The sequence below is a fragment of the Protopterus annectens genome, chromosome 5.part0, assembly GCF_019279795.1.
Source record: "Protopterus annectens isolate FY-2018-M chromosome 5.part0, PAN1.0, whole genome shotgun sequence".
NCBI lineage: Eukaryota > Metazoa > Chordata > Ceratodontiformes > Protopteridae > Protopterus > Protopterus annectens.
In genome coordinates, this window is record NC_056735.1 from 288,023,889 (window position 1) to 288,046,141 (window position 22,253).

The following is a 22,253-nucleotide window of genomic DNA, read 5'->3' on the forward strand; positions in this document are numbered from 1 at the left end:
GTATGTTTTGTTGCTGTGATGTGTGTGTGTGAGGAGAATGTAGCTTGTGTGGTGGTGTTTTGTGTGTGTGTGTAGTGCAACCTCAGAGTGAGAATATTTATGTATGGGGGTGTGGGGGTTGCAGCCCCCCTGCTTTTATGTAGTAGAATGCTTGTGTTTGTGTGTGTGGAGGATGGTGTGTGTGTGTGCGTGTGTGTGTGTGTGTGTGTGTGTGTGTGTGTGTGTGTGTGTGTGTGTGTGTGTGTGCAGTAGAAGCATGAAATTCAAAATCTCAGGTGTGCGAGATTTTGAATTTCGCAGTTCTAAGTTTTTGTGGTTTCAAAAATTCGATTTTATAGCTTAGAAATACTGAATTTTGATATTTCAGTATTTCGAGGATATAAAGTGAATCCATTTTGAATTTCCTGCTTCTACTGCACACACACACACACACACACACACACCATCCTCCACACACACAAACCTCTCCTTATCTTGCCTATCATCTTATCTACTCTCGCTGCTTTCCCACTTATTTATCTTATCCTGCTTATCTTCATATCTACCTTCTCTGTAACCCCATGTATTCTACTACCTCGTCTCACTAAGCTCCTCCCCTTAACCTTATCCCTTCCTACCTCCTATCTGTCCTTCATCTGTTCATCTCGTGGCTTCTGCTCCATACCTGCTGAATGTTCTTTAATGTTATACCATACTTTAAACTGTTTTACATGTTTTTTACTGCTACGTGACTTGATAAACTGTTACAAACACTGACACAAACACAGTGTTGTGCACGATGTTGGTAATTGAGCATTCCTTGATGGTACATTTTCTCACATACTGCTTGTAATCAATGTTATGTTATGCTACCTTTTCTCATGTTTGAAGTTGTATGTTCTTTAATGTAACCCTAATCATCCATACTGATCTGCTGCTTAAATATTAGCTCGCGGCTTTGGCTGTTGGTGTAAATTGCAGACATTAACAACACGTTGTTTTGTGTAGGCTATAATAGAGGCTTGACTGATTGTTAAAATGTTTTACTACTCTTACTGTATGTAGTGTTTACACTCATTTAACTGGTTGAGCCCTTTCTGTTTGTTTAGTACCACTATAGCGTTTGTCACGTGCTACTCATCCTGCATTCCTACTATTGTAGGGCTGTCCTTTACTTAGAAACCCTGATATCGTGTGCTTTATGTATTAGGATTATATCAGTTCCTTTGCATAAATAATATCTAATGACACAGTGTTTATAAGTTCTTGATAATTATAGCTCGTATTATTTGGCACAAAGACGCTTAGACTTACACAGTAGCTGCATTCCGTGCCAAACTGGAATTAAAGCTTTATAGCTTCATGAATGCTTTTAATCTGATTTATATGATCAGTGTACTAACCAGGAAAGAATGTCGCTACCCTTTTTAGTATGCCAGTTACCCTTTATACCTTACCATCCATTGATACGAGGTGCCTGCCTGGTTTGTATCTAACGGCCCTGGAGCTTGCTACTGTAACCCTCCACATTCTAAGCTGAACTTTCTTTAGCCACTAATAGTCACCTCCTCTTAATCAGTACTACCTATCTCTTGTTGGTTTTAAAGCTTCTTTCCTTCTAATCATTGTGATGTTTAAATTAACCATTTTCCATGAGCAGAATCCATTTATTTATTGAGTAACGGGCACCTAGCTCCATATCTTTTGGCCCTGTACATTCCTAGCCTTAATAATCTTGGGTACAAGGAATTTTTTTGTAAACTGCTCAGCCATCTAAATGACGCGCATAGTGGACTGCAATCAAGCGGCTCTCTTACCACTGAACTTTCTAACATGTTCTGCACCCTCTCTAAGTCCTGCATAGTATTAACCCTATACTACTGTGACGCATAAGGGATATTTGTAACTAATACTTAATAGTGATACACTGAATAGCATTGTCCGTCAACTAAGGTATTTTTTCCTATAGTTATTCTACAGTTCCTTTATTTCTAAACCCATTTTACTGTTTAAGTTAGGCATGGCCCTGAATTTAAAACTGTATCTGAATCCTTTCTAAGTCCTCCACAGTATTAACCCTAAATTATAATGACTTATAAGGGATACTTGAAACTATACAATATTACTGATATAGTAAAATGATTTGTTTGTTAACTAAATGATTTTTTTCCCTTGTTATTATTACAGCTCCTTTTATCTGAATTTAGTCTACTGATTAAGTTATATATTGCTCTGAATTTATAGCAGTATCTGATACTATAAGAGTTGTAGAGGTTCAAGACTACTACAAAGTATTGTTGTTTACTGTAATTATGCTTGTGAAACATTCATACCTGCTCTCTATTTTTTGTACTGTCTGCCTTACTACCTTCTCTCTCTCTCTCTATATAGATATATATATATATATATATATATATATATATATATATATATATATATATATATATATATGTATATATTACTAGCACTGTGTTCCAGTCAGTCTCTGCTCGAAACACCTGCTTTTTCCCAGCTGGACGCCATTGAACAATAGGGCAAAGTAAAGAAAAAAACCTAACAGCTCCCAAAGAGACACTTTCCTTTTGTAAATGCAGTGAAAGTATGTATTGACACCGATACAAATGAACTAATACTTAACAAATGTTAAGACTCTTGCTAGGATAACCAAGCCTCTCAGGCAGGTTTGCCAGCAGCCAAACCCTCTTATCAGCCTTTCTTTTCTGTCTTGTATTTTATCTAAGCTTCTTCTTACTCCCCTTCCTTCTCTGTCTTGTTCATCCTTACTTCCCTTCAGACTATCAAATCTAGCAGGGGATCTCTCCATTGCTTCATAGTGTCAGGCCACTAGGAGCCGTCTTAATCATAGCTTTTTGCACTGTAATTCCTACCATATTTCTAAATCCCTTACCTTCTTAACCCTGTTCCCAGTTTTCATTACTCTGTTCCTAGCCTTCTCAGTCTCACCTATATACCTTCTTTCCTTGTACCAGGCATCCTTATAAGTTTCCTCTCCTCTAACACCCCGACCTTCTTTCTACTAGCCTCTGAACCTGCGTCTACATTCTTCCACTCTCAGACTTACCTGCTGAATTTCTGATACTTTGCTGATAGTCTTCCTCCACACTCTGCTCTCTTGTCTCTACCAGCTCCGTTCGCCCTTCGGGCTCACTCCGCTCCCCTACCCTGCCCCCAATTCCCACCCGCCCCCAGTATTCCTACATTTATATGACTAGTAGACACACTCCAATCAGACAAAGCTCATCATTAACTGGCCCAACCACTTTTAATTCACATCACACCCACTAATTAACTAACCTACCTCCTCCTCTATTACTTAAAGTCACACTACTACTTCTCATCTGTACTTACAATCTACCTCTCATCCTCTCTCTCACCTCCCCAATCATTAAAATGCATACATCATTCATCCCTTCACAACCTCAACTACTTATTTGCTTATCACTTTTACCTCCTCTTGTAACTACTTCTCTCTTAACCTCCTATGAACACCCACTTTACTCTACTCTTGCCTTTCCCTCCATACACACTTCTACACCTGCATCACCTTTCTCTCCAACCTTCTTAAATCTCACTACTAAACCCAAGTACCTACTAGCCAAATACCACAGACTAGCACACTTTAAGTTAAGCAACCAAAAATCTAGAAAACTAATTGACTGCTTCTATAAACCTCTCCAGCCTAAATATTTTTAACTCCTCCACTCACTGTTGGATGGGGATATTCATCCTAACTCTGGCCCACACCACACCAATACCAATGGCTAGAAAAAATAAAACCAAACTACTTCTCTATCATCTACCAACTCTCTCTCTATAGCTCATCTCAATATATGAAGCATTTGTAATAAAATTACTCACGTCCATGCCCTTCTAAAACTCCACCAATTTGACATCTTATGTTTATCTGAAACATGGCTAAAACCTACCATTAAAGACAGTGAAGTTACCCCACCCGGGTATAATATTATTAGACTTGACCGCACAGCCAAAAAGGGTGGAGGAGTAGCAATTCTCCACAAAGCACAATTACAAATTAGTACTATAAATCTGAATCTTCCCCTAGATAATAATGCCGAAGTAATCAGCTCCAAACTTTAAGTCAACACTAGTAAAGCCACAAATATCATTTGTGTATATCTTCCACCAGGAAATAACATTAATACTCTAGAATGTATCCTTAGTTAGCTCTCCACCAACCTCCCTCAAGAAACATTAGTTCTAGGCGACTTCAATATTGATTGGAATTCCTGTAATAGTACAAACCCCACCTCCCATATAAACCTATATGGCTTTACACAACTCATTAATAGCCCTACCAGAACTAATAAAACCAACAACAATGAAACCACCTTAGACTGGATTCTTACTAATACTCTCCAACAAACCTACCAATCAGGTACCCTTCCAGATGATCTATGCGACCATTCACTAACGTATGTCATTAGACATAAAACCAACCTAATTTTACCTACCACTTATAGAACATTACATTCAAAAAAGCAATTTAACTCTGAACATTTTCAAGCTGAATTAAAACAATGTAATTGGTCCCTACTAAAATACCTCCCCTTTAATGAAGCAGTAGAATACTTCATTTCCACATTCTTATCTGTCCTGGACCACCATGCCCCAAGTCATACCATCAGAACCAAAGCTAAAGCAGCACCCTGGCTGACCAACAATACTATGCAAAAAATCATTCTCCGAAACAAATCCTGGGCTAAATGGCATACCACTAAGAATCTAACTGACTGCCAAAACTTCAGAGAGCTTAGAAACAGTACAAAAAAAGCCATCCTGACAGACAAAAATAACTATTACCTTCAATTACAACAAACCTCCAAAAAGGAACCTAAAAAATTCTGGGCCAGTATTAATAATCTTCTATCCCCAGGCCATCTATTACATCTAACCCTCAAGACTCTAACCCAGAGAATCCCACACAAATAGCTAATGACTTTAATTATTTCTTCACTAATATTATCCAAACTGTTGCTTGTCACCTATCTCCCAACACCTCTAAGCTACTCTTACCTACTTCAAATCCACCTCCCTCCCTTCACTTACAACCACTTTCTACTTCCTTTATCTCATCACTGCTCCAAAAACTAAAACCCACCACCCCCTCTGCAGACAAACTTCCTTCAGAATTCCTGCAAATAAAAGCTAAAGCTATTGCCTATCCCATTTCTATTCTGATAAATAGATCTATAAACTAAGGAATTTTCCCTTCTATCTGGAAGATATCTCATATCATCCCACTACACAAAGGGGGGGACTCCATTGACTTCTCTAACTTTCGCCCCATAGCACTTCTATCTCCTATAGCTAAAATCATGGAAAAATGTATCCATAAACAACTACTTAACCACCTTCTCCATAACAACCTACTTGCTAACTGTCAGCATGGATTCAGACCTTCCCACAGCACCACCACTGCTTTACTCTCCTTTACAAACTCCATCAACTGTAACCGCAACAATAATAATCTATCATCTTCAGTCTTCATTGACTTATCTAAAGCTTTTGACATGGTTATTCATAAACTTCTTCTGCACATACTAAAATCTCTCTCACTTGACCCTCCTTCCTTAACTTGGTTTACATCTTACCTAGAAAACCGTCAGCAGGCAGTACTCTGGAAAAATTCACTATCTAATCTCCTTCCTATCTCTTTAGGTGTACCTCAAGGCTCTATCCTAGGCCCCCTTCTATTTTCTATCTTTATTAATGACCTGCAATCAGCTATCCCAAACACTACCTGCATACAATATGCAGATGATTCTACTATAATCTGCACAGCTACCTCTCAAACTGAACTCCAGTCTCTTACCCAAAAAGCTTTTATCACTGTAGAACAATGGTTCTCATACCGCTGCCTACTCCTTAACCCCAAGGAAACCAAACTGTTACTCTTCTCACCTACCCGTAAGTCCACCCCACTAAACTTCACTCTCACTTCCACTGACGGTACTCTCATTTCTCCTGACTCAACCACTAAATTATTAGAAATAACTATTGACAATAATCTCAACTTTGACTCTCACATATACAACCCAATAAAATTAGTTAATAAAAAAATAGGATCCCTATACAGAATCAAACCCTTCCTTACACCTGTGGCAAGGACCACCATAGCTAGATCTCACCTAATCTCTACTCTTCTCTATGCTTCCCCCATATACACTAATCTCTCCAAAAACAACCTCAAGAAACTAGCAACATCTTATTACAATATTGCTCGATTTGCTACAAGATCCCCTTTTAGAACTCATCACTGCCTGAATCTAAGACAACTAGGTTGGCTTGAACTTCCTAACCAGTTCATACTTCAACAGCTCTTAATAGCTCACAAGATCCTATACCAGCCTACTAAAACACCAATACTCTCTAACCTCATTTCACCATACAGTAACCTGAAACATCTACGTTCTTCAAACAAACTACTGATCAATACTACTAAACCCAATAACTCTGCAGGTGACTGCCTCTTTTCCAACTCTGTTGGAAAAATATGGAACAAACTACCCTCTGATATCTCATCTTTAACCTCTCTCCCACTTTTTAAAAGACAACTGAAAATGTATCTCAATAAACACTGTCTTTGCTCCTGCACTAACCCAGATTAACTTTCCTTCCTCCTCTCTCTCTCTCTCTCTCTCTTTTCTTCTTCCATAATTCTTTTTTCTCTTCTCCCTGTTTCCTTGATAGCTTTCCCTTTTCATAACATCTATGCATATATATGTTTTCACAAATATACTGTATGACTATTGTAATCCACAAAAAAAAATTTTTTTTTTATTACACTTTTTGATTTTTGCTCCTGTCATAATACCTGTAATAAGTTGTATTATCTACTTCTGTTTATAAATTATAACCTTGTATTGCCTATCTCTGTTTAAACTTGTAATAACCAATGGAGCTTTTCTCCCCGGGCCTCTACTGAAAATGGACATATATCCAGCTAGACTAGCCCGGTCAACAAATGTAAAATAAAATAAATAAAATATATGGAAGAGACTACATTTTGGGTAGGATAAAGATCATAAATTTTCTAGATGGCTGCTGCTCTCACCCTATGAACCTGTAAATAACATGAAAGGAAATGGAAATAAACACGTCTATTATGAAAAGAATGGAACACGGAAGTTTTCCTCCTCACTTTCTAGTATTTTTTTTTTCTTTTCCTTCTAGGCACATTGCAGTATATGGCCCCAGAGATTATTGACAAAGGGCCACGGGGATATGGTGCCCCCGCTGATATCTGGTCTCTTGGATGTACAGTTATTGAGATGGCAACAGGAAAGCCACCATTTCATGAATTAGGGGATCCCCAAGCAGCTATGTTTAAGGTAATTTTTTCCTTTGGTTTAGTATGACATGAAGTGCTTTATTGGTGCCTGTCCTTAGAATATTTCAAACTATTTACATTATAACTGAAAGGTAATCATAAATGTACTCATTATTCATATTATTAATTATGCTTAGAACAGACTGACAGTATTTCCAAGAATTTGCATTGCTTTTCAAAAATAGTGTTGGTTTCATTTATCTTCATTTCCAGTATGCTTATGGTTTGCACTAGCTCTGTGGTTTCTTGATTATTTAAGTGTAAAGAATATACAACTGTAATGGAAATTATGAACCTTATAATGCATTGTTTTGTTCGCAATGGTAATTTCTAGTCCAGTCAATCTATATGTGTGTGCTCCCTGTTTAAAACATAATTTGTATATAAGTAGCATTTATCAAAGTTGTTAAAATCTGTGAGTTCAAGTGCTTCTGATACTTGTAATTAAAAGGATTGTTACTTTGTGTGTAAAATCTAATTATATTTAGAATAATAAAATATGTTCCGACCATCCTGTGTTTCTGAGTATAAATGTTCACTACTCTCATTAAAACAATGGACTGACGACATGCTGTGACAGTGAGATACGGACAAAGCATAGCCTTTTGCTTACTAGAATAGAAAAGTGAGGAAATTACCTTCAAGCCCAGTTCTGCTAGGAAGCAATGTTACTTCAGATAACGGGTTATATACTCTTTGGTGTAAAGACTGCAAGTCCCTTTTGTCACGCAGATGTCATGTATTATCTCCTAGCTTGCCTGAAGCAGCAATCAAGTACTGGAGCAAAATGACTCAAGTTTATATAAGGAACTGGTGCTGTGTTCTCATTAAAGTCCCAAAATTCATAAAGATAATGTTCCAATACCAAGACTACCACAGCTGTTCCCTGAAAGACATGTGTTTTCATACGGCATTAAGATCAGCTAACAAAGAATAGCGCAGGTCGTTATCTGGACTCTGTCTGAAATGCCCTTCAGTCTGTCACTAATTGCAAGATAGTTTGAGAGGTGCTTTTTTGTTATTGGGGAGGATTGTTGTTAAAACAGGTATTATGGGTTATTCATATTTGGGCAAATGGTTACTATGCAGAAATAGCAATAAAAAAAAAGTACAGTTGTGTAAAATTTTACCATAACAATAGAGGTCCTTCTCTTTACTGTTGTAGGATTCTACAACAGATGGAACCTCACACCCAGGGCAGTCTGACACTCGGCCAGTATGCCAAAGCCTAATGGTCTTATATGCACTGTACATCATATCTATGCTCCCCGCACAGAATGCAAGGCATAAAAAGGACATATGGATGCAAATAGCCAGAACTGAATTGCCCCTGTAGGGAACAGTCTCCATAGATCAAAGGAGTCCATGCATATTCAAAAGGAGAACATGCAGAAGAAACAGGGGAAACCCTCAGCCAGAAAAGAATCTAAAACAAAAATCAGGACAAACAGGAGGGGGTTGGAGGGAGAGAGTGAATACTGTAACAGTGAAGAGAAGGAAGTCTACTGTTATGGTAAGATTTTACACAACTGTATTATGTCTTTATATGTCACTGTTGAAATACACTAAACAGAAGGGAGAGTAAAAAAGTTCAGTAAACAGAATGGAAGGTAGAAGATTGAGAAGAGTCCCCGATAAACCTATGTAAAATTGTACTAGCAAAACCTGCTCTGGCCCTAGAAACCATATCCAACTTATAATGCTTAGTAAAGGTATGCATTGAAGACCAAGTAGCAGCTTCAAGGATGGAATAGTTGACCAACCAATTGAAGAAAGTACCAGAAGAAGCAATAGCCCTAGTGGAATGAGCTTTAACAGAAGAAGACAAAGATTTGCCATGAAAAGAATAACAAACAGAAATGGTTTTGGATATCCAGGAGGAGATGATTTGCTTAGAAACAGCCAAACCCAAAGTCCTGGGAAGAAAGGAAACAAAAAGCTGATCTGACTTACAAATGGCCTTAGTTTTATCCAAATAGTGCCTGAGCTGTCTGTGCAAATCCAAGGTATGCAGGACCCTATCACTGGCACACTGAGGAGAAGGGAAAAAAGAAGGGAGTTGTACCAAACAGCAACTTATTTACTCCCTTGGACATAAAAAAAAGATTAATATGAAGGGACGGCCTGTCCCTGTGGAAAAAAAACAAAAAAGGAAGAATGGTCATAAGAGCCTGGAGCTCAGAAATCCTCGGAACAGAAGTAGGAGCCAGCAAAAAAACAGTCTTCCAGGTACAGTGTTGCAAAGAAGCAGAATCTGCAGGCTGAAAAGGAGCCTGAGTCAATTTTTCCAAAGCAAAAGTAAGTCACAAGGACAAAGAATAGGTTCCCTCAGAGGCCTAATATGCAGGATGCCTTTAAGAAATTGATTGACCTCAAAATGAGAAGCCAAAAGAGGATTCAAGGGAAGGGAAGATGAGCAGAAATGGCTGACAAATGGGCTTTCACAGAAGAATAGTCCAGGCCAGACTGGAGCAACTCAGACAAATAAGAAACAACCAAAGGGACCCCCACTGAAAATGGGTCCTTGTTAAGAGCATGGCACCAATCAGAAAGTCTTTTCCATTTGGACATGTAAGATTTTCTGTTTGAGAGCTTCCTTAGCTCCTGTAAAACCCTTAGCATGTCCTTAGAAAAGAGGTGCCTGAAAGGGATCAAAACCCTATCACCCACAGTGTCAGTTGAAGAATGGACAAGTGAGCTTGGAGGATTGTCCTGTGTGAGAAGATCCAACCGGTGAGGTAACCTGTAGTGATTGCCCCTAGCCAGATGTATTATGAGGGGGGAACCGGTGCTGTCATGGACAAAAGGGAGTCACTAGCAAAATTTTAGGGGAATCCAGCTGAATCTTCTGCAGGACTCTTGGAAGTAGAAGAAGAGGAAGGAAAGCATAAAGAAATATCTCCTTCCAAAGAAAAGAAATGGCATCCGTCTTCCACACCAGATGGTATGGCAATCTGGAAGTGAAGAGGGGAAGCTGCCTGTTTAGAGGGGAAGCAAAAAGATTTACCTGAGGGAATACCCCATCAATGGACAATGTACAGAAACATGGCTCTGTGAAACATCCATTCGTGAGCCTGTGTTTTGGACCTACACAGAGAGTCTGCCACTATATTGTGCTCTGAAGAAATGTATACTGCCTGAAGAGTTACCTCCCAAGGCTAAAGATACTCACCTCCCAAGACTGAAGAGCAATCCTGCAGAGGAGGTAAGATTTTGCTCCTCCCTATTTGTTGATATACCATATCACTGTAGTGTTGTCTGTGTACGCCTTCAAGGGGCCTAGAGAGAACATGAGTTGAAAAGCTTGAAGGGCTAGAATTAGAGCCCTCATCTCTTTGATGTTGATATGGCTTGACTTCTGATGGGAGTGGCAGAGACCCTGAACCTTCAGGTGACCAAAAACCCCCCACCCCCATGTCTGAGGCATTGGTGAACAGTTTTTGTGCAAACTGTTGTCCACCACTCAGATTCCTTTTTAGACAAGGAAGGAGAGGTGCACTGAATTCCAGAGGGTGACAATGCTGCAGACAAACTGACTTGAGGTACCATTGAAGTTTTCACGTATGCAGTCTGGCAAGAGGCAGCATTGGAATAGAAGAGGCCGTGAATCACAGGGCCTGAAGAAAACTTCCTGACTGGCATGGCAGTCAGAGGAAGAAGAGATTGGAAGAAGGCTGTCAATGACAGAACTTTTGAAGGTGGAAGAGAGGCCAACATTGTCACTGTCTGAATCCTGCATCCCAGATACACATGATCCTGAGAAGGCATCAGGACAAACGTTTAGAAGTTGATAGTGAACCCCAGACTTTGAAGAAGAGAGATGGTGTACTCCAGATCTTGTAACAGGTGACTGGGAGAAGGTGCCTGAAGCAACAGATTGTCTAGATAAGGAAAAATCTGCATGCCTTGGAGCCTGCAGAAAGCAATCACAGGAGCTAGACATTTTGTGAATACCCTTGGGGCAGTAGAGAGGCCAAAGGGCAAAGCAGAGAGCTGAAAATGGAAGGAAGAAACAGAGAAACATAGAAACTTCCTGAAAAAAAATGATGAATAAGGATATGAAGTTAAGTATCTTTCAGATCCAAAGACACCAGAAAAGCCTGGGGTAGTAAAATAGGAAACAGGGTTTGAAGAGTAAGCATTCAAAAAGAAGGGGCCTTGAGAAAGTTGTTGAGCAGGAAGAGATCCAGAATAGGTTACCGTGTGCCCTCCTTTCAAGGAAGCAGGAACATTCTGGAATAAAAACACTTTCTCTTTTGGGAAGGGAGGGACAGGTTAAATGGTTCCTTGGTTCACCAGGGACCCTAGAACTTCCCGGAAATGAAGAAGTTGCTCTAGAGAAGGTTGAAGGATCCCCAAAAAAAGGAGGGAGAGACTTCCATACCATGAAGTAACCCTGACAGAGGATAGAAGAACCCAAGAGTCTGAAGTGATGAGATGCCAATTTGGAAGACAAAGGGAAAGCTGAAGGGACAAAGGAACCTGGTTTAAGGGGAGATGAATTGTCAAAGATAAGCAGGCTTATCAAGTAAAGGAGGCTTCTAGGCTACAGAAATCCGAGAAGCTTTAACAGGGGAGCCCAACTAACTCTCTTCCTGCCCTTGGAGGCCTGGCTGGGTTGCCTGCGAACAAAAGCAGATCTAGAAAGATAATTCCTTAATGCCTCTTGAACTTAGGGATAGGAGAGACAAAAATATGTTTAAGGTCCTGTAAGGTTTGGCTTTCCTCTTGAAGAGACTTAAATAGGTCAGCAGCAGTGTTTCCAAAAGATGTTCATTATCCAAAGGAGCATCCAACTACTTTTTCTTAATATCCTCAGGTGGAGACTGGAGACAAAACCAAGAATAACACCTCATGACAGACGCAAAAGCCACAGCCCTGGAAGAGGCATCAGCAGCATCATAGCTACACTTAATAGAGAGGTGAGCCACTTGAGAAGTATAACCTAAAATAGATAAGGCAGAGGATTTGCCTTCATAATCAGGGAGGTCAGAAATAACCTGACAAGCCTGAGCAATCATGGCCAGAGCATACTTGGTCATGTAGATTTGGTAATTAACAGCCCTAAAGGCCAAAGTAGAAGCATTGTAAACTTTCTTACCATTCCTCACCATTGCCCTACTATCCTTATGAGAGGGCAAATGTTTGGAAGAGGGTAAGAGCTTAGAAGATTTGACAGAAGAGACTGACACCACAGGAGGATCAGCAGAAGGACATTTAAGTAAAAATTGACAATCCTCAGGAACCTTATAGAACCTATCAGATTTCATAGGAGCAGGAGGCTGAGAATCAGGAGACTTGGAGGCAGCAATGAAAGTGTCTAACAAGGCAGCCAACATAGGAGGAACTGCTGATTGTTTAGGAGTGTCCACCTGAAGCAACTCATACTATCTTCTTTGAATATCAGACAGTTGAGAAGAATCCCTCTTAAAGTAGTTTATCCTCCTAGCAATTGAGTTTCCAAAGGACAATTCCTCAAAAGGAGACTCAGGGCTAACATACTCCTCATCATAACCATAAGCCAAAGACATAAGACAAAGAACCCTTCTCAGACACTGAATCCGCATCCAAGTAATCTGGTTCCTTAATCTGTTTAGAAGGGGTAGAGGTCCAGGGAGAACAGGCACTGATACTCCTTGAGGAGGGTTCAGGGCCATCAAGGCAGAGTACGTGCCCCAAGTAAACTCTTGCCATTCCCTTTCAGAATCTTTAGGACAGACCGAAATATTTGTTTGTAGGAAACTTCGAGATAATCAACTGCGGTTCCACTTTGACATCTGGAGCAGATGCCTGCAAAGCCTCAGAGGATGTGCAAAAAAGATGGATTCATGCAGGCTTCAGATGGGGTCATGGCAGAGAAATCCAGTGTAGACAGCAAAAGACCTATGGAGCTGTTACCTGCTTCTAGAGGGATGTCTAGTAAAGGCAGGACAGCCAATGAATCCTGCCGAAACTTCTTGGCCTTCTTCTTACTTAGCGGGGGTATCTCAGGATTAAAGGATTCTCCCATGGGTACCCTAGGATAACAGTTTAAGCCATTGATTTTTCAAGATAATTGTCCAGGGAAGACAAATGGCTTCTGAGTGTCTTAGGCACTAATGCCTTACAGATACTATAAGAGGTATGATCATGAGAAGCACACAAACAAAAAAGTCATGACGATCTTTATGGGGAAGCCGCCTCCCACACTGACATTTTCATTTCTTGAATGACATGAACTCTAGGTAGCAAAATAAAATACAAGACCAAGAAAAAAAAAAACAATGAGGCACTTCGAGTATCTCTTGGTTAGGTAATCAGCACAGCAGCAAGGCATTCAGGCCAACTGGCATTAATGGCATTTGAACTGGTGGCAAAGAAGTTCTAGGCAATTGCATCCGTACGCACCTTTTTATGTCTTACGTTCAGTGCAGGAAGTATAGGTGTGAAGTACTGCGCATACAGGATCATTGGGTTTGGCAGACTGGCTGAGCATCGCGCTGCCCTTGGCAGGAGATCCCTTCTGTTTAGAATACTGCAACAGTGATATAAAAGGACATCTATAAGACCTGGTTTGGGTACATGTGCAGGAAAGCAGAGGAGAATCTGGCAAATAAGATTTGGAACTGACAGAAAGAAGGCAAGAGGAAATGATGGCATCCAGCAAAGAGTTGGATGGATTGTGTGAGAGAAGACCTGTGACGGTCAGACATGACTGTTAAAAAGGTAGGAGCGTGGCACTGAGTCAAGAGACATGGCGATAGTTAACACAGCACTCCAACCCCATGTAGAAAATGGGGAAAAGGAGGTTATGAGGAACATATTTCTTTTTAATAACTTTTTGGTTTTCTAACTGAAGACAACCAATATGAATATTTTTGCTTCAAACTCACTGTTTTAGGAATGTAGAAGTTTGTCAATTTCAGATGCCATTTTGAACTTAACCTAAGTCTACCTAAAATACCTCCCAGTGCTTTCAGATTCCCTTACAAGACTTCAGGAAATACAGTCTGATACTTAGCTTTGTACTATATACCACATAAGCTAATAACACTGATAAAAAGAAAAAAACAGCATCCCACATGTCTGGATGTCAGGTAGATATTTAAAATGAAGAAAATGTAACTTTTTTGAGGAATACATGTTTATTTCTTATATTATACCAGTTAAAAATATGATTGTAATATTTACTGAGTATGATAGCTGAAACACATAGGATCATAGGTGTTTCGTTGGCTAACCACCACAAGGGACTTTTTAAGCCTAGCCTTGTATCCCAAATCTCTGACAAGTTCTGATACCTTTAAAAAGTTTAAGCAGGGGTTTGGGAGAGGAAACATTTACAAGCAGGGGCCTGGGAGATGAACCATTTACAGGTTGGCTGTGTCCATTAGAGACATAGGTGCCAAACCAGGGATGAATTTCCTGTTCCGCATCCAATTGTCCAAGTTGCACTTGAATTGGGTTATGGAGGAACTCTGCTTTACATGGATGGGGAGCCTGTTCCATAGATGGGGTAGTCTTAGGGATACAGACCTGTCTCTCCAGCAGGTCCTATTTATATCTCAGGCAAGGTTTAAGTCCTAAGAATGGGTAATTCTGGTGCTGTTTGTTTTGTGGATATGCAAGAGGTCCATCAGAGTAGGGTCTGACAATGCCCTGTATGCCAGGCATAGCTCTCCTCTCAAAAGCCTGTAGGAGACAGAATATAGGGATAGGGCCTTGAGGTGGCCTGCATAAGACATTTTATTTCCGCTCTTTATTGTTTTAGTGAGGAACCTCTGTGGATGTTCCAGTTGTTGGATATGCCTGGTTAGGTATATACCAAAGGGGGTATTGTACTCAATGATAGGTCTGATGAATGCCAAATATGGTGGAACAATGACTTGTTTGGACTTAGATGCCAGACCTTTGTTTATAAGTTGCACAACATGCAATGATTTCCTCACTACTGTAAACACATGATGATCAAAGGCTAGATTACAATCTATGTATTTCCCTAAGTCCCTGACTACTGGGTCAACTCTAAGGAGTGTGTTGTCAATATGATAGTTACCAGGGGTGGATGACTTCTCAAGGGATACTGTTATGCATTTCTTGTCATTTAGTTTTAGTCCATGGCTCCATGACACCAGTCGTTTGTCTATGTTAGCCCCTCCTGGAGAACATTTATGTCAGTGTGGGACTCAGTGACAGCTCCTAATCTGCAATCATCTGCAAATTTAGTCATCCAGAGACCACTGACATTGGCCTTGACTTCAGAGAAGTAAATGCCAAAAAGGAGCGGTTCAAGGACTGATCCGTGAGGGATTCCACTTGTGACTGGCCTCTTTGTAGAGGTGGACTTCCCTGTTCTAAATTCCTGGGTCCTGTCTGTGAGTGCTATCTGTCCAGAAGATCTGCACTAACTTGACATTACATCAGAATTAAAAACATTATAGAAATATATCATTATAATAACCCTTCCTATCACTGGAATTATTCTAGCACTCACTCCCCCAATAGTGACTCAAAAACAGTACCTAACCGTACCTAACCTCTTGAGTTTGTCAACAATGCCAAAGTGGGGTATTGTGTCAAATGCTTTGGCCAGGTCAAGGTAGGCAGTGTGAACCATTTTTTCCCTCATCCATTGCTTTGGTTACCTTCTCAAAGAAGTTCACCAGGTTGAGTAGGCATGATCTGCCCTTGACGAAACCAAGCTGGGTTGTGTCCAATGTCTGGAGGTTTACTATATCTCTGATCATTTCCATGGTTTTACATATAAGACTAGTGAGACTTATGGGTTTGTAGTTTCCAGGGTCTGTAGATGGCCCACATTTTTGCAAAGGGATGACTGTTGCTGTTCTCCATTCATGAAGCATGAAGCCTGTTCGAAGCTACATTTAAATGTCTGGAAGAACTGAATGATATACAATAGAACAACCTTTGAGCTATGTAAGTCTCCTGGTAGTCCTTACCAGAATATGGCTGAAGCAATTTCAAATTATTGGGCAAAAAATTTTTCAGATGATTATGTTGTGGCCACAGACTGTAGTTAGTTGGTTGCTTTCAATATAAAACATATGTACCTTTGCCTTTTAGCATTGTTTTATGAGACACTATTGGGGGAGTGAGTGCTAGAATAATTCCAGTGATAGGAAGGGTTATTATAATGATATATGTCTATAATGTTTTTTAATTCTGATGTAATGCCAAGTTAGTGCAGATCTTCTGGGCAGATAGCAAATTCTTCAGTGTGAAGAAAAATCATATACAGATTTAATTAAACTTGAAACATGCTACAATAAAATAGCTAAAGTTGCAACTGACTGTCCGCATCATACCCACCACTGTCACTCTTTAAAAAATTCTCCTGGTTAGAACTTCCACAACTTCTATCCTATAACCAATTAATCTTAGCACACAAACTAATATATCAACCTGAAAAAAACCCTGCCCTTCTAAATATTCTCCAGCCCCATACCACAAATTAAAGTCTTCACTCAAAAAATAAATCTCTTCTACAAGTGTCCAAGTCCACTAATTCGGCAGGGGACTCCCTGTTTTCTCATCATGTAGCAACAAGGTGGAATTCGCTACCTCACAGCATCAGAACCAACACAAATACCAACCAATTCAAAAAAATTCTCAAATTTTATTTTAATGACACCTGGCTTTGCTCCTGTACTAGTCCAGGCTAACTCGTTTAATAGTTTCTGGTCATACTTTTTCTTCTTCCTTGACGACCTCATAATCTATGCTCTCTCTCATGTCTAGATAATCTCTAACTTCATCCTTTTCTGTCTAATTTCTTCACTACAAACCCTTCCTCAGCTTACTTTGAGAAGCTACAATGTCTACACTACAATAAGGAATTATATCAGATGATTGTATAATACAAATGTCAGCTATAAGAGCATAGAATATAATTTCTGGTGTACTGTATGATTGTATATTTTTGTATAATTTCTTGTTTAAGTTTTGTATAATTTCTTGTAAAAGTTTTGTATAATCTCTATATGTGGAGCTTTTCTCCCCGAGCCTCCACTGAAAATGGATCTTATCCCAGTTGGACTTTCCTAGTAAACAAATGCAAAACCTTCTTCTTCTTTTGGCTTTTCCCAGTTAGGGGTCGCCACAGCGGATCACCTGTCCGCTCATGATTGGCAGTGGAGTTTTACAGTGTCGAGTTGCCAGCCCGGCGCCCAACCTTCCACAAAGGCACACACACACATGCACTCACACCTAGGGCCAATTTAGATTGTCCAATCCACCTACAGCATGTCTTTGGGATGTGGGAGGAAACCGGAGCACCTGGAGGAAACCCACGCGACCACAGGGAGGACATGCAGACTCCACACAGAAGGCACCCCAGCCAAGGATCGAACCAGGGAACCTCTTGCTGTGAGGCAACAACGCTAACCGGTGCACCACCATGGCCGCCACAAACAAATGCAAAATAAATAAATTAAATATACCCATTTGTTGTGTTATATGTAAGCAGCTGGGATTGGATGCATTTCTACAGCAATTTGGATAGTGGGGATAAGGCAACTATAGGTCTGAAATTGAAGATATTGGCTGCCTATGTGGAGGGGTGGGATGTAGGACAGATGCTTAATGTTCTTTCATGGACTGGTTTATTAGAACAGAGAGAGGATAAGTAATAGCCTCAGCTGCGGTTTTAATGTATTCAGTAGATAGGTTGACTGGGGCAAGAGTGGTTAGTTTTAAGTTGAGAAAATGCCTGTTGATGGTAGATGTGGGGAACTGGTTCAAGAAAGACGGCTGTTGGACAGCTTGTTGTGTCAGGAGGGAGTAGGGAGATAATAGAATTACAGTTATTTAGCAGGGAGGTATTGGGTTGTATGAAATGGGAGTTGAATTGGGAGGTGCTGCTATCAATGTTGTTTTAATGGAAGGGGAGGTTGACTGATGTGACAAGGCTGTATTTATTTGTTGATGGAGTAGAATAGTATGGGGTTTCTTTGGTTATTAATCTGATTGTTGGCACAGTTTGCTTTTTTGTCTGATTTAATCCTGTGTATAGCTGAATTTGTGAGGTATTTATAGTGCTGGAGGTTAGGCTAGGTTTTAATTTGTCTATGATCTTTCCAAGTTTTTTCTCTTTGTTTCATCGCCTGTTTGGTTTCTTGGATTAGTCAGGGTATAGGATTAACTTTTACTTTTTTGTTAGTAGTAGAGCACAAGTGTTTAGGATATTTAGGGGTTTTTTTTTACTCTACAATGAAATGGCATCATCTAGAGGGAGTGTTTTTAGAGTATGCTAGCTGATCGATTGTAGGTTGCCACGAAAATCTTTCTTTTGAAAGAAGCTAAGATTCCGTCCATACTTGGCTATAGTATTGTTGTTTGACTGGTTAACTTTGCTGATCTATAATGTACGTGGGGAGATGGTCACTTAAAGAGTTAGGGTGGGAGCCAGAAGAGAGAATTTTGGTTGGTGTTTTGGTGAGTATCCAGTCACTAGTAGATTTTCTTTAACTGGTTTTGCTGTATCTAGGTGGGGTGGAAATAAGTTGAGTGAAACCTAAAATAATTGTTGGAAAGGAATTTTATAAATCATACAGTTGCTTGTGAACTTAACCTTGACTTAAATAGAGAGTTTAGTAAGAGAGAGAGTGGTCTGTGAGATCAAAAGATTTTGTGAGGTCAGTAAAATGAACCCGGTAAGGAAGCCTTTGTTCATTTTCTAGATTATGTCAATAATTAATTGTAAAGGACAGTTAAAGTATCCCAGCCTGCTCAGATACCAAGTTGATTAAGGGTAAAACATTCTGTAAGATTGAATACACTGAACTCGATGGTTATAAAATTAATTTTTGGATAGTTTCCAAAGGGTTAGGGTGGATAAGTCTGAAGTATTTCACATTCTTGGAGTTGGTTACTTTAGTTAAGAGATTTTACTGTAGCGGTTTTCCTCTGAGTGTTCCTCAGAAGCCAAAGACCACAGCAAATGAATCCAACAATGTTATAAACCATTCCAATTCTCAGTTGTTGTAAAAATAAATGGTTTTATTAACAAGATCAATACTGCTTACAGGGCAGTCAAAGTGTTTTTTGGATGAACTACTGTTATTTGACACTAGATCTCAAGGCCTGTATGATTATCTTTTAGTGCAAAAAGTCACAATTCCAAAGATTTTCAGCATCCCAAAGAAATGTGCTGGATCTACCCTTATGTCCTATTTTGCTGCCAGTGGTTCAGTCACATAGCCAATGGCTAATTTCATAGACTATAAGATGAAACACCTTGTTCAAGGTTTTCCACACATTGTCTGTGATTCCTGGGATCTTTTAGATAAACTTCTGAAAATTGGACCATGGAGTGAATGTCATCTTGTGACTTCTGACATCCAGAGTTTATATACAGTGATTCCCCATGAGTAAGGTCTGTTATGGTTCGGTGAAATGGTGGTACAATATGGTTCTCTGACACTTTCGGACACCACACCATTTGTGATTTCTTGGACTTTGTATTAAATAGCAACTTTTTGACCTTTGATGGGGAATTTTACAAGCTGTTGAAAGGTGAAGCTGTGGGGGGGCACATGCATCCCTCACCTTTGCAAACATCGTCTTCTGAGATGGTAACTTATGACTTTGCTCAGTCTCCCTTTAATCAAAAAGTATGTGGGGTATTTTCACTGTTTGGATGATTTACTGATCCTTTGGTTAGGTACAGAGACAGAACTGGATACTTTTATGGATGAGTTGCAGTGTAGTACCACTTTTTTAAGATTTACCCACTATGTTGACCCAGCTAAGAGCCACTACTTGGACAACAAAATCAGGAAAGACCAGTATGATGGTATGGGCATACACATTTACAGGAAGCCCACCTTCTGTAATTCTTTTTTGTCATTTACCAGCTGTCCCTGTTTCCATCAAGTGAAGAGGATTGTGTAAAAACAACTTATCATGATTTCTCACCTAACATCTGATGACAACTGTTTAACACACTTTGACATCCTAAAATATATGTTTTTGGAAAGAGGGTATCCTGAAACTCTTGTTGATAATCTTCAGAAGGATGTGTAGGTAGACAGAGACAATAGGTACACAACTATTATTAGCTATGGCGTTAATAATATTAAGTCAAAAGACAAGACAGATGACTGTGGCCACACAATATGATTTTACATTACTCATTGGACTCTTAAAGACATCCAAACAGTGTTGCAGAGAAATTGAACCATCTTACATTGTGATGAGGGGCTTAAATAAAATCTTCCTGATTCCCTTCATTCACCTTTAAGAACAAGACTAACATAAAATGGTTATTGGAGAAACTGATTGTTTATAGATAAATTGAGTCATGGACTACAGCAAAATTTGGATGTTGCCATCAGTGCAGTTATACTGAAACCAGCTACGAAGGTGACATAATGGAAAAAATTAGGGGTATGAACATCTGTGTTAAGTTCAATTGCCAATCAGAGAGGACAGTCTACTTGGCGAAATGTATGTCATGCCCTGCCTTCTATATTGGCAAGACTATAAATGCACTCAACTAAATGATATACCACCAATATTATAGTATAGACAAAAGGGACTTGAACAGTGCTTTGACTAGGCATGCTTGTACATGCTCCAGTGTTAAGAAGTTCACTTTTTTGGGGGCTTGAAATGGTGGAAGCAGGTACCTTTGTTGGAGATTGGGAAAGCAGACTTCTACATTGTGAGACATATTGGTAGTTGGCTTTAGATGCAGCAAATCCATCTGAACTGAATGACTTTATTTCCATTGCTAGTAAACTTAAAAGAAAAACCAGCATAGTTTGAGCAAAATTTTATATATGTAATGGCCTTCTGTAGTATTTTAACATTCTAGATTTGTTTTTAGCCATTTTTACTTGGTTTACTATGGACGTGTTTTTATTTTGGTGTGTTTGTACACTTTTAAGAATTTTCCCGGGCTTTGTTCAGCCTGTCTGTTGATTCACAGTTCTTGGGAGAGTGTGGTTTTAATTCTCTAAGCTCTTAAATTCAATGTTTAGAGGAGTTTCCTGGTTCTAAAGAAGTCTATATTTGAACAAAAGCACTTAACCATGAATTGCAGTGGTGTTACCAATAAAGGATTGTTTCTTTCTACAATAACTGTAAATTTGAGTGTTTTTTACCATTATTGGATTCATTAGCTGTGGTCTTTGGCTTCCTGGTCAGTTGCTTGTTCTTAGTATAGATAGATATGTAATTATGCCTGAAGAGTTAGTAATCAGGAAAGCTAAAAGGGAGTGTCTGCCTGTGTTAAAGTTAGGTCTGGAGATTTCTTTCACAAACTGAGTTAGACCTTAGTTGGTATGGAAGTTTTCAACATCAACATTATTAGAACTGTGGAAGTTGAAGTCCACAAGGTTGAGTAAATCTTGTAGGGTGTGTTGCTTTCCAAGTGTTATTTAAATTTGATTTTATTGGCAGGAGTCTGGTTACTTTTGTGATTAGTGTGTTGCTGTTTTTTACATTGATTTTGATTGCTGACAGTTAACGTATACAACATAGTTATGACCTTGATTTTTTTATATGCATTTGTTAACTAGGTAAGCCCACTCGACACAAGTGAACCTTTTCAGCAGCAAAATTTGGAGCATTGTCTCATTAAATGATTAGCTCAGAGTCATGTAGTAGGCAAATAGAGATGGCAGGAATCAAACAGTGTATCCTTTGGTTACAGGAAGTAGCTTATTAACAGTTTGGAGCCTTAATCCTCTGTGCTCACAGCCAAACAATATTCTGCATTTGCTTTCATGAGAAATGGTGAACATGTACAAATTTGTTTTATTACAAATGTAATGAACATTTGCTAGTTGTCACCTTCTTTTCTTTTCACTTAAACATTGTTGAATCTTTATACAACAATGCAATCCAATATTTAAACATACAGCAAACAATGAAAACATATTTTAATACTTTGTATTAT

General features: G+C 39.3%; 1 protein-coding gene across 1 annotated transcript in view; it reads left to right on the forward strand.

The window, feature by feature from the left end:
* MAP3K15 (mitogen-activated protein kinase kinase kinase 15) overlaps positions 1–22,253 on the forward strand; it is a 1,833,462-nt gene that overhangs the window by 1,512,873 nt on the left and 298,336 nt on the right. The window contains exon 19 of the mRNA XM_044072272.1: positions 7,195–7,352. Coding sequence (XP_043928207.1) covers positions 7,195–7,352 — 158 coding nt within the window. The remainder of the gene's footprint in view (positions 1–7,194; positions 7,353–22,253) is intronic.